Source organism: Thamnophis sirtalis, unplaced genomic scaffold (assembly GCF_051295495.1).
Source record: "Thamnophis sirtalis isolate CommonGarterSnake01/CBP01778 unplaced genomic scaffold, rThaSir2_p1.2 scaffold_7, whole genome shotgun sequence".
NCBI lineage: Eukaryota > Metazoa > Chordata > Lepidosauria > Squamata > Natricidae > Thamnophis > Thamnophis sirtalis.
This window is the reverse complement of record NW_028261387.1, coordinates 62,230,383-62,243,898: the sequence shown is the minus strand read 5'-3', so window position 1 is coordinate 62,243,898 and position 13,516 is coordinate 62,230,383. Positions and strand designations below refer to the sequence as shown.

At 38.5% G+C, this 13,516-nt stretch overlaps 1 protein-coding gene and 1 long non-coding RNA gene across 2 annotated transcripts in view; one reads left to right on the top strand and one right to left on the bottom strand.

Moving 5' to 3' along the window:
• LGR6 (leucine rich repeat containing G protein-coupled receptor 6) overlaps positions 1-13,516 on the bottom strand; it is a 135,448-nt gene that overhangs the window by 78,058 nt on the left and 43,874 nt on the right. Inside the window, exon 2 of the mRNA XM_087720226.1 lies at positions 2,682-2,753. Within this exon, the coding sequence (XP_087576352.1) occupies positions 2,682-2,753 (72 nt within the window). The remainder of the gene's footprint in view (positions 1-2,681; positions 2,754-13,516) is intronic.
• LOC106548699 (uncharacterized) overlaps positions 9,400-13,516 on the top strand; it is a 43,452-nt gene continuing 39,335 nt past the window's right edge. Inside the window, exon 1 of the long non-coding RNA XR_015697404.1 lies at positions 9,400-9,820. This is a non-coding gene — a long non-coding RNA (uncharacterized LOC106548699). The remainder of the gene's footprint in view (positions 9,821-13,516) is intronic.

The following is a 13,516-nucleotide window of genomic DNA, read 5'->3' as shown; positions in this document are numbered from 1 at the left end:
CAGAGAAGAAGTTTAGTTTTCAAGGAAATCTCCCCTAATAGAAAGAGAACAGCATTTGAATCAAGAGGGAATGATTTCGTATATAATGAATTCTACAAGGAATGGTTGTTGCTCTTTTAGCCTTTAATATAGCAATTCTCAATCTTAGCAACTTTAAGATGTGTGGACTTCAACTCCCAGCACTCCAGTTAGCTATTTTGTGGCATGGAGCTTGAGATGTGTGCTTTATGTATATGCTTGAAAGACAAGCCAACAAAATGGAGCAGATGAAGCTGTCAACAGTGGTTTCCGTTCCCTATCATGAATCACTGACTGTTTAGCCTTGTGTATTTTGGCACAGCAGTGTTCTTTCCTCCCCCCCCACCCCACCTCCATTGCATTCCCAGTCCTTGTCAATCAGCAAAATCTTCATCTGCCTAATTCTTAAGTCTCTTTGCTGCCTTTAATATTCTAACAAACTTCCTTTGGGCTGATGTTTCTAATTAGATGGGGGGAAAACAAAATCATACTGATAAAATTATTTTTCTTTTGATATAAGAAACAAATGGATTCCTACAGTTCAGGACTACTGTCCGCTTTCAGGGTCTCAACTTTTCTTTATGTGTGCCTCATTAGGCATGAAGTCTTATAGACCTCAATGAGGCTTAGTCAGGAGTAGGCATGCCCTAGATATTGTGTCACCTTTTCTATGATCAGCTTTTCAAAGAATATGCATAAAGTATCCGTGACATACAGCATCACAAAATCTCCTAAGGACAATGGACACAATATGGGTTTTCCACATGAAAATATTAAGAAGAAATTCTCCTACTATGCTTCAATTACAGCCAGCTGGATGGTGAAAAATATACATAATATTAACCATCATTTGTTGAACTAGCCATAATGACAAATCATAATTGATAGGTTTGCACATCACTCCAAGTCAAAAACAAAGAGCTTTGTGGATTAATTGTTAAGTGTGTGTCCAAACAACACCAGAGTAGTAACTGTACTGGCTTCTCCTTCCAAACTGGCATCCTGCAGTGTCACATTAGGCTACTACTGTTCCCATCAGTTGGTGCCACTCCATGTCAAGAGGCATTTGTGTAGCATACAACTAGCACACCTGCTTGCAATAGCCCTGTGCAAACTCCTGTGTAAGCTACTTAATAAGTAATTTATGCATTTTCACTACAACCTATAAACAGTAGCTTTTTTCAGTATCATGATTTAGAGATTAGAAAAGCATTTTTTACTGTGTACACTATCTTCTCTTACTGCTGTTAAAGAAAACTCTTGTAGCTGAAGATCAGATTTACCATATATAAACTGCAAAAAGCCAGACATTCACTAGATGGCAACAAAGAATTAGGATTGTAAGTATTTCTTTACTACCATCTAAGACTTTGCAAGCTCCAGAAGACCTAATGATCAGGGATCTCAACATATTGCTAACGTATTGCTAGGATAAAATAGTAGATGTTCATTTTTGTAACTGCATATACTAAGATTACTATTTACACTATATAGGAATGAATGGTGAATCCATTATAAAATAGAATTAAATATGCCAGTTTTTAATATACATATTTAACCAGTGATGATCTAAATATTGTGACTAGTTAGATGAATCTATTCAAGATCAATTTCATCACAATTTCTTCTGATTATTTTGAAAGAGTTAGGAATGGTCAAATGGTTCTTTGTTATCTAATAAACATAACATCATGATGATCTGCCTGAATTTATCACAAAAAAGTTAATGGTATGATTGAGATTCTTAATTTCAAACACTGTTTTTCAACAAGATCAACTGTCACTTGTGTTAAAAAAGTGACATTTTGAAACTCTTGATTAGAAGTGACAAGAAATTACATCCACATGTATTTCAGTAAAACTGGAATTAATATTTCTGTCAAAATGTATTGTATTTTCATGGCTTATAACCTCTGATTTATGAATTATCATGCCTGCTTCAGCCAAAGAGCAAATTGCATTTAATGGCTTTCCACAAAGTCATTATATATATATATATATATATATATATATATATATATATATATATATATATATATATATATATATATATATATATATATATATATATATATATATATCCCCATGTTCACATTGTCTAAATAAAAGCCAATATCATGTTTTTTTTGTTTTGTTTGACGTTCGTATTTTCCCTGTTTTGGAAAATTATATATGAGATGTGACAATCAGAATGCACACACAATATTCCCTAAGTGATTGGAGAATTCAGGGAGTTGAAGTCCACAAAAAGTTTCCAAGGTTGGACACCCTTGTTGTAAACATGTGGAAAAGTTCTACCTTTATGCAGATAAATTTTAAAAAAGTAGGGAAACTTTAAAGAAACCATGAAGTAGCTTCAGGATAAGATTACGTGAAGCAGTATATTATCAGTTGCTACAGAAACAAGTTTGAGTGTCAGGAAGGGAAACATAGTTTTTACCAGCTAAATAATAATACAATAATTTACTGAGGTAGGTGTGTGTGTGTGTGTGTGTGTGTGTGTGCGCGCGCGCATGCGTGCGTGCGTGCGTTTACTGCTATTAATAGGATGAGTGGTCTGAGATTTTTCTGCCTCGCATTCAAATATAACTTGTTCAGTCTTGGGTATTATTTATAGAATCTATTAAAAGATGTCAAGACAATGTATGTTTAGTAATACTTACAATTCTTCCAGAAAATGTAAGTGATGGAAATCTCCAGGCAGCAGTTCACTGATGTTGTTCATACTTAGATCACTGAAAAATATAAAATAAATAAAAAATTGAAACAGTTGTAGTGTAAACCACAGTTCAACTTTGACAACCAGTTTGGGGTTGGCTAAAAACTGGGAGATTGTGATTTCTAGTTTTGCTTTGGGCACGAAGCCAGAGGGGTGACACCCCCCTCTCCCTCCCTCACTCCCTTCCTCTCTTCCTCCCTCTGTCTCTCCCTGTCAGTCCTGTGAAGGAGGCAATGGAAAACCACTTCTAAAAATACCTTGCCAAGAAAACTACAGGTAGTCACCAGAAATCAACACTGACTTGAAGACACAGAAAAAAGAAAAAGAAAAAAAGTTAAACTCTTAGATCTTATATAGGATCCTCACAGTATTAAAAAAAAATATCCCTAGTTTGTGGGCTGTATTTATTAATCTGAATACAAGCTGGATTCATATACCATGTGAAGCCAAAACTTTGTAATCCAGAGCTGGTTAAATAAGAGAAATCCTACCAACTGGAATAAGCTACAGTAGCCTGATACATGGCTAAACGGAAGCCATAATTTCTAGGGCCATTGTACATTGTTATTTTTGGCTTTTTCCATGCTTTACAGGCTCTCAAACTGAAGGAATTCTGTTTTATCATTCTATAAATGTTATTATAAAATCAACTTGAAGGTTTTGAGCGGTAAGATAGGATATGAAAGCATGCAGATAAATAAAACTAAAATATCTGTTATCTTCAGGAAATCCCCTTTAATCATTTAACCTTGAAATAATTTCCCTACATTTTCAGTACATAGATAAAGCCTCTTCAGGAACTACACATTTTAATCTTGGCTTCTAAATAAACACTATATCAAATGCTTGTTTTGTTTCATAAGACATTTGACTGTTATAAAACAGTCTATATTACACTGTTCACAAAAACATTTGATTTAGTGTGAGGCAAAAAAAGGAGGGGAACTTTAAAGAAACCACAAAGTAGCTTCAAGATGAGATAACATGATTAGTATATTAAATAATGAAGCATAAAAATTGATTTCCATTTCTGTTATATTTTGTTATGAATAAGGGAACAGGACAAACAAAACATATTACTCATTTAATATATTTATATATTAAATACCCTTCAGCCAAATAACAAGTCATAGCTAAATACATCAATTTAAAACAAAAAGGGCTGCAAGACAATTCCATCACAGTAAATCTTGCAATAAAATAATACTGTACTTGTAATAGGTAGAAAACAGCCTGAGATCCAGATGTACCACTGGGTATTATTGGTATAATGGTGACAGCTGACCACAAGCCAACAGATACCATGTTTTCCCCAAAATAAGACAGGGTCTTATTTTCTTTTGACCCCTGAAATAAGCATTTGCCCTCATTTTTGAGGAGGTCTTATTATTTTTGAGGTGCAGGAGGCTGCGAGCGTGGTCACCTCGTGGCTGCTGCTGTGTTGCAATATTTTCAGGCAGAACTTCTTTTCGAGGGAGGGCTTATTTTAGTGCATGTGCTCAAAAGGCCAATTGGGCTTATTATACGGGGAGGTCTTATTTTCAGGGAAACAGGGTAATCTGATCCAGCAGTTTCGTATGGAAATTAAATAGAAAGAGTGGGAAGGTAGAACCTGCAGTCTGCACAAATGAGGGGACATGAGCTCAATTTCTTCTGCCTGATTGAAACTGGCCACAGAGAAAGGAAGGAGAATCACCACAAAATGATAACTACCACTCTTAATCTTTGGAGCTGAGCCAAAAGAATGCCATGATCAATGGTATCAGAAACTTTTGACAGATCAAGAAGCACAAAATGGGCCCACCAACCCCACCCCAGTTATATCCCAGGTCACTGAAGAGCATGATCCATACAAAACCACAATTTGAACTCCAACTGAAATGGATCAGTGGCGGGTTCCTACTGGTTCAGACCGGTTCAGCTGGTTTGGCAGCCTGGGTTGCTGGAACCGGCAGTGACCCAGGCCTGCCATGCCTCTGAACCGGTTCCTGCCGGTGGCACCGCTATCTTTTTCAGTTCTGCGCATGTGCAGAATAAATTTAATTGCACAATGCATGCACATGCAGCGCACACGAGTGAATCAGCAATAGTGCCTGCTGGAAACCACCCCTGAAATGGGTCCAGAAAACCAACTTCTTCCAGGCACCATTGTAAAAATGGTCAGACCATCCAGTTTTTTTCATCTCACTCAAGTAAACCTGTGTTACAGGTGTTACCGTATTTTTCAAAGTATAAGACGCATCTTTTCCCCCCTAAAAGAGGGTGAAAATTTGGGTACGTCCAGTGACGTGTGGTGAGGTTTATGGCTGGTGAGGCACTGATGTCACACACACACACACACACACACACACACACACACATACACACAGGCAGATGTCACACAAGGGCCCTTTTTTACTGGTGGGGAATTAAAACTCCCCTTTTCCTCAATGGGAAATCATATTCAGACAAAGAAAATTATTAAAAATATCCTTTCCTTTTTGAAGTCTGGCTCTTTCTCTGCACCTATATCGGGAGGGGGGGGAATAGGGGAAATGCACAGCGAGGCCAGCCTGCCCCTTTCTTGTCTCCCACCCACTCCCTTCCCAACGGGACAAGAAGGCGGATGGCTGGTCTTGCAAACGGGGATCAGCGCACTCGCTGCCTCCCCCTCCCCCGGGAGGAGCTCTGCAGCGGGACAGATGAAACAGAGGGGGAGATTGCCCCTTCCTCCTCTGCGCCCGCAAACCCCGTCTTCCCTGGTCTGCACCCCTGCACCCAGGCTCCTTTGGGTTTGGGGGTAATCTGAATGGGGGGAGCGGGGGATCCCCGGGGCGGAGGCCTCCTGGTGCAACGGTCTTCTGCAGCTCGGGATCGAACCTTCGCCTTCCCCACCCAGGATTGCAAGGCTGGAGGCCTCGGCAGCAGCCACCCCCACCCTCAGCCACCCAATCCTCGCCCGTACCATGAGCGGCGGGACCCGCGCAGTTCCTCTCCTCCCTGGCGCCATCCTGTGGGCGTGCGAGCACTGGGTGCGAGCGCTGAATGGCCGGCCGGCCCAGAAGGCTTTAGAGTGCCAGCAGGGCTTGGCCGCCATTCAGCGACACATGTTTCTCTGAATGGCGGCCGAGCCCTGCCTGCTGGGACGCTAAAGTGCCGGCATGCCTTTAAAGGCAAACCGGCATTTAAAGGCATGCCGGCAGTTTAGAACTCGGCCGCCATTCAGCGAAACATGTTTTGCTGAATGGTGGCCGAGGGGCACGCTAAAGTGCCGGCATGACATTGAAGTGCCGGTTTGCCTTCTGCGCCGGCCCGCGCGGAATGGTTAAGGCATTCAAAGGCATGCCGGCACTTTAGCGTGCCGGCAGGCAGGTCTCGGCCGCCATTTAGCGAAACATGTTTCGCTGAATGGCACCCGAGCTCTAAACTGCCAGTATGCCTTCACGCCAGCCGGCCATTCAGCGAAACATGTACTGGTTTGTGGCCGGGCGGCACGCTTGCACTTTAAAGTGCATGCCGCCCAGCCACAACCCGGTGCTCTATGGCGCACCGAGGCGGCATGGCTTTAAAAAAATAAAAAAATAAAATGAAAAATGAAAAATAATAAATAATAAATGAAAAATAATAAATAATAAATGAAAAATAATAAATGATAAATGAAAAATAATAAATAATAAATGAAAAATAATAAATAATAAATGAAAAATAATGAAAAATGAAAAATGAAAAATGAAAAATGAAAAATAATAAATAATAAATAATAAATGAAAAATAATAAATAATAAATAATAAATGAAAAATAATAAATAATAAATAATAAATAATAAATAATAAATAATAAATAATAAATAATAAATAATAAATAATAAATAATAAATAATAAATAATAAATAATAAATAATAAATAATAAATAATAAATAATAAATAATAAATAATAAATAATAAATAATAAATAATAAATAATAAATAATAAATAATAAATAATAAATAATAAATAATAAATAATAAATAATAAATAATAAATAATAAATAATAAATAATAAATAATAAATAAATAATAATGAAAACTAATAAATGAAAAATGAAAAATAAAAATAGATGTGCCAGCCCGTGCGCCAGCAGAGGCGAGTAAAAAAAAACACCACACACACACGCACATACACATAATAAAAACAAATTACAATTACTTACATTACAAATAAATTGAATTCCTCCCCCCTACCCCCTCGCTCTGACCCACATACCTTCCAGCTGCGTCAAAAATGCTAGATTTGGTCTAGCCAGGGCCAGGCAGGCTAGGCAAGTTGCTGGTAGAGTCAATTCTACCAGCTCTGGATGACTGCTTAAACGTTTTAAAATAGGCTCTAAACAAAGTGCCCTCTGCAGGAAGAGGCAGGAGTATCACGTGCCTCATTTGCATATAGAATTTTTTGCATTTTAACCCTTGGTTGACTCTTAAAAGGCGATAAATTCCTTATGCAAAGGAGGCCCATAGTTCTCTAGCCTCCTCCTACTAACTGCACTAAGGAGACTCAGAGTCACTGTAACTTAGAGTCTGGGAGCAACTACCTTGGCCTTTTTAATTATTTTAAAAATAGTTTCCTTTCCCTCAGGAGACCCACCCACCAGCCCCCATCCTTTGGCCTCTGCTCCCAGCAATTTATCTCTTTGCTTGCAGAGGCTTCAATAAGCTATAGCAATCCCTGCAGCCTCCAACAGCTGATGATCGGGAGAAATTGAAAGTGAAACTTGCTGTTTGCTCCATATGGCAAATTGCTGGGAGGCAGATTTTTTTTTCCTTGGGCTAATCGGGCTGTTTGCTTAAAGGAGGTAAGTTAACAACTATAAATACCTATAGAATGTTCAAATTATTAGACTTTTTTAAAAAAAGACTGCTTTATTATTGTTCTAGACAACATAACAAAATGAAGAACCTTTTTCAAATAAATGCTTGATCTGAAGAGGCCCAGTGCTATTCTTTTAAATAGCAGAGAATAACTATACTTCCAGAAAGCATATTTTAACAGCATCTTACAAGTATAGTTTGAAATATAAAACTACAAACAGTGTATATTGTCTGTGTTGTTTGTTGCAAGGAGGCAAATTGCTGGGAGGCAGAGGCAGATATTTTTCCCTTGCTTTCCCCCCCAAAATCTAGGTGCATTTTATATTCCAGAGCGTCTTATACTCTGAAAAATATGGTATGTCTACCTGATGTGCAGCTCTACCATTCCTCTCTATTGTAGTTGTTTCCTTTTTCACATTGCCACTCTAGGATTCATCTCTATTGTTCCTGTGATGCATTTCCTGCTCCTGTTGTATTACTCACTCGCTAGTAAAATGGTTTCTGCACAGTGATGGCTTGTGGTATGCTTACTTACTCTACATGAAATATGGCTCCAGAAGCAGTTGAATCTTCTCTGTCTCTACACACTTGATGCATACCAGTCTACCACTTGCAGTCCTGTATTGGAAGCATTTGAATCAAGAAAAGTAGCAGCATAACAACCGCTAACAGCATACCACCACCTGAGGCCGTGAAGGTGAGTGGAGATTGCAGCAGGACCTGGGACAACTTCAGAGCAGAGTTTGAGGCTTATTCCATAGCCATAAGCTTAAATGACAAGCGAGCAACAGTGCATGCAGCGACACTGAGGAGACTGATGAGCAGTGAATGCCTCCATGTTTACAAAAACAATTTAACCCTCCAGAGATTTTAAAATATATTCTGTTGGGCTAAATTAGGGTAGAATGCAATGAGGATGCTGAGATTATATTCTCCAAAATAGAGAATCCCAATCTATATACATGAAGAAGAAAGTAATAAACTGTTTTATCCATATTGTTTCTTTCATAGATATAATCCAGAATGACGAAAAACAATGTTAAAACAACCAATAACACATAACCCTTAAAATCTGTGAAACCAATTACAGAACAAATAATGCAATCTGGATTTGAACATATTGTGATGGAATGTTATGCTTCTTCACTGTAGCAAAATCATTCCATTGATTTCACCATCACAGTAATGTGCAGTAATAAAAACAGAGAATTAGTGGGCTGACGGATCCAGAATGACTAGATCAGCTACAGTATATATCACACTTTTCAGTGAGTCTTAGTCAAATGTGGGAAATCTTGGTTCCATGGTTTAAATTTGGCCTACAAATGTTCTTATTCCATGTTCCATTACAACTTTGGAACCTACAGGTGAAACTCGAAAAATTAGAATATCGTGCAAAAGTTCATTTATTTCAGTAATGCAACTTAACAGGTGAAACTAATATATGAGATAGACTCATTACATACGAAGCAAGATAGTTCAAGCCGTGATTTGTTATAATTGTGATGATTATGGCTTACAGCTCATGAAAACCCCAAATCCACAATCTCGGAAAATTATATTATTACATGCAATCAATAAAACAAGGATTGTATATAGAACAATATCAGACCTCTGAAAAGTATAAGCATGCATATGTACTCAATACCTGGTTTGGGCCCCTTTTGCAGCAATTACTGCCTCAATGCGGCGTGGCATGGAAGCTATCAGCCTGTCGCACTGCTGAGGGGTTATGGAAGACCAGGATGCTTCAATAGCGGCCTTCAGCTCTTCTGCATTGTTCGGTGTCATGTCTCTCATCTTTCTCTTGGCAATGCCCCATAGATTCTTTATGGGGTTCAGGTTAGGCGAGTTTGCTGGCCAATCAAGCACAGTAATCCCACAGTCATTGAACCAAGTTTTGGTGCTTTTGGCAGTGTGGGCAGGTGCCAAGTCCTGCGGGAAAATGAAGTCAGAATCCTCATAAAGCTCGTCTGCGGAAGGAAGCATGAAGTGCTCCAAAATCTCTTGATAAACGGCTGCGTTGACCCTGGACTTAATGAAGCACAGTGGACCAACACCAGCAGATGACATGGCTCTCCAAATCAACAAAGACTGTGGAAACTTCACACTGGGCTTCAAGCATCTTGCAGTGTGTGCCTCTCCATTATTCTTCCATACTCCTTGGTGTCCAAATGAGATGCAAAAGTTGCTCTCATCAGAAAAGAGGACTTTGGACCACTGAGCAACAGACCAGGTCTGTTTTTCTTTAGCCCAGGTAAGACACTTCTGATGTTATTTGTTGTTTAGGAGTGGTTTTACAAGAGGAATACGACATTTGAAGCCCATGTCCAGGATCCATCTGTGTGGTGGCTCTTGATGCACTGACTCCAGCCTCAGTCCACTCCTTGTGAAAGTCCCCAACACTTTTGAATGGCCTTTTCCTGACAATCCTTTCCGGGCTGCGGTCATCCCTGCTGCTTGTGCACCTTTTTCTTCCACACTTTTCCCTTCCACATAACTTTCTATTAATGTGCTTTGATACAGCACTTTGGGAACATCCAACTTCTTTTGCAATTACCGTTTGAGGCTTTCCCTCCTTATGGAGGGTGTCTGTGATGGTTTTCTGCACAACTGTCAGATCAGCAGTCTTTCCCATGATTGTGATTCCTACTGAACCAGACTGAGAGACCATTTAAAGGCTCAGGAACCCTTTGCAGGTGTTATGGCTTAATTAGCTGATTAGAGTGGGACACTTTGAGCCTAGAATATTGCAGTTTTTCACAATATTCTAATTTTCTGAGATTGTGGATTTGGGGTTTTCATGACTTGTAAGCCATAATCATCACAATTAATGACGAATCACAGCTTGAACTATCTTGCTTTGCATGTAATGAGCCTATCTCATATATTAGTTTCACCTTTTAAGTTGCATTACTGAAATAAATGAACTTTTGCACGATATTCTAATTTTTTGAGTTACACCTGTAGAAAGGATATGGAATCTTCTTTGATCTTCCTCCATTACTGGTGCATCAGTAAGAAGAAAAGGGGACACATCTGAAGATCAGAACTTCTGAAGTCATCCATCTACCTGCTTTAATGATTAATTTTTTTAATCCGTTTGCTAGTCATTCTTGGGACCAAGTAACTGTAGGATCAAAATGTGGATTAAAAGAGAAATATGCTAACATAAAAACAGAGATATATCGGGCTTCCTTGGGGAACAATTCCATTAAAAAAAAATTAAGTGGAGTTTCAAATCCTTCTGCCTTGTGGCCTCCTGAAAAAGCTAAGGAGGGCAGGAGGGCAGCAGGTTCAGGTCTCTATGGACTTCCAGGAGGGAATGGGTGGCCACAGAGAAAGCACAAATTCCCAACTTGTATACACTGGAAAGTAAGACAAAGATCTTGGAAATCTGAATCGTGTGATTCAGAGTTAGACCTCATAATCCACTTGTCCCTCAAGGGGCTCCTTAATTCAAGGGCTTTGAAGTCATCCGCCTCTCATAAACACACTGTTTTATCTCTGCTTTTAGTTATAATTACTTTTTTTATTCTTTGCCAAAAGTGCATTCTCTCCCTGGTTTGTGAAGTCCTCTGACAATTTTCTACTTCATATTAAGAAATATGTTTTTCTTAGATTAGCAGGAGCTATGCTACAGTTACCTCTCAATGTTCATTTCCTGCATCAAAAGCCATGGGGTTTTTTTTGCAGACGCTCATAAACAAATATAACATTCTAAATAACAACTACAGTCATGTGTCCTCATAGCACTTCAGCACACCCACATGTCTAATGTTATTAGTGTGACAATGAAAGGAAAACAGAACAAGTATTCCAGTTAATATTAGTCAGATTGTTTTTTTTTATTTCTGACTGATTTAAGATTCACATGTGATAATGCCTTCAGAACCTTTCTTCTTAGGAGATAAATTTGAATCTGTTTCCCCCCCCCCCCATCATAAGAAAGATCTAAAATAAGAGGCCTTGTAACAACTGATGGTGCTTCTATCTAACCTAAAACAAGAATGAGAATTCTATGTTCTTCTGATAATGGATCCAAAACTAGGATATTGGCTGGAACTGATAAAAATATGTTTGAGTAGTGTCTGGAAATCAACAGGTTTCTCACTCTCATTATAACTGAGGCAAAAATGAAAAAGTTATGCTCTATGACTCCTATGTCTCTCTAACCTTTCTCTTGGAATATTGAGCATAAGTTGGAAGCATGGTGTGGTAAAAATAAATAAATAATTGGTTTGAAACAAAGAAATCAGAAAGCTGATGATGACATATCTGTGACACTGTGTGATTTGGGGTGGTTTACAAGCAATATAAGCCACTGCAAGCAAAAGTACTACAATATTATTTTAAAGCACATGAAACAAAACCTACAACTCTTTCTACTCCTGCTCCTGCTGCTCCTAATGATCCTGTGAGACAGAGAAATCTCCAGTCGAGAAGATTTTGGGGATGTTTCTCACTTTCCTTCTTTGGTCTCCATCAGACATACTTCCTTATAATGGAAGGAAGGAATATATTCCTATCCCAATCCAAGGAACAGACACCTCAACTTTCCTTGTTAAGTAAGGTTGGGAAGAGGGACTCTCTTGCAGGATATGCAAAAATCACAAGCAGACCCCACAAATTAGGCTGAGAAAAAAAAATGATGATGTAAAACTCTGCAATATAGCAGGCCAATATTATTTGCATTTCCTGGAAAAGTGAATGAATGAAGGAATATGTTGGTTTTGGAGAAATGGCTGCTAGATGCTTCCAAATGACAAGTTTCAAGCAACGTCACTTAAAAGGTGCGGGGCAATTATTTTATTTTATTTTTCTTCCTAATGAATATTCTTTGAAAACAAATGATAAGAAAGTGGTAAAAAGAAGGAAGTATCCAAATGGGGAATCATCTGAACCCAAGATAAATTCCATGAATTAGGCAGGGTGATGATGTAATATAAACTTTATCTGATTCAGGGGTCCCAAGGCAAAATTTTCAAACTGGGGTTCCCATCTTAATATCAGTCATCATTTGAAGAAATAGTGTCTAGCTTTATGGGAACAGACATGTTTTGGTGCATTGAGGAGAGAATGGCAGCGGTGGTGACTCAGGATATCTGGATAGCCCCAGAAGGTTGCATTAGAAGAGGTGGCCACCCAATTTGGGTTGCAGATTATGTATACAGACATAACCTACCATTAGATGGCAGCCAAGAGTAAACATTTTTTATATCACACTTCTGCCATCTAGTGATTACTTCTCAGTAGACACTAAAGCTGCCTTCCATGCAGCCTTTTTCTACCTGCTTTTCTGACTCCACCTATCAGGCAAATGCCCTAGACAAATATCTAAGTTCCTTACTGGGTACACACAAGTCCTGCATCATATCCCTAGAGGTGTTTTTTCCTAGGATTTTTTTTAAAAAAATGTGGGTCCCAAAGTGATTCCTATTTTTCTCTTGATTTTCCCTTGAATCCAACCTCAAAATCTATCATATCAATAAAAACATTTTACAAATTAAACAACATATTTCCAAAATATGGGCCATCACAAATTTAGCACCTATGTTTGTGATAATATGTATAGGGCAAAGAACCAATGAGTAGAACATTCTGTATGTACATAAATTGGGTTTAAGAGATGATAACTTTCTACTGTGTCTATAAATGTTATGCCCTGAATCCTCCATCTACTTTGTTTTCAAATACTCTATGATGTGCCATCTATAGTAGATTTAGAAGATTATAACTTACCTTCAGTAACAGTTTTTTAATGATTTATTTTTTTAAAAAAAGAAGTCCAAACCAGGGGTATCCAACCTTGGGAACTTGAACACTTATGGGCTTCAATGGTTGCCTGGGAAATTTGGGGATTTGAAGACCACAAATCTTAAAGTTGTCAAAGTTGGATACCTCTGTTCTTAGCCTTCAAATTATTTGACTAAATTTCCTATGTAGATATAAT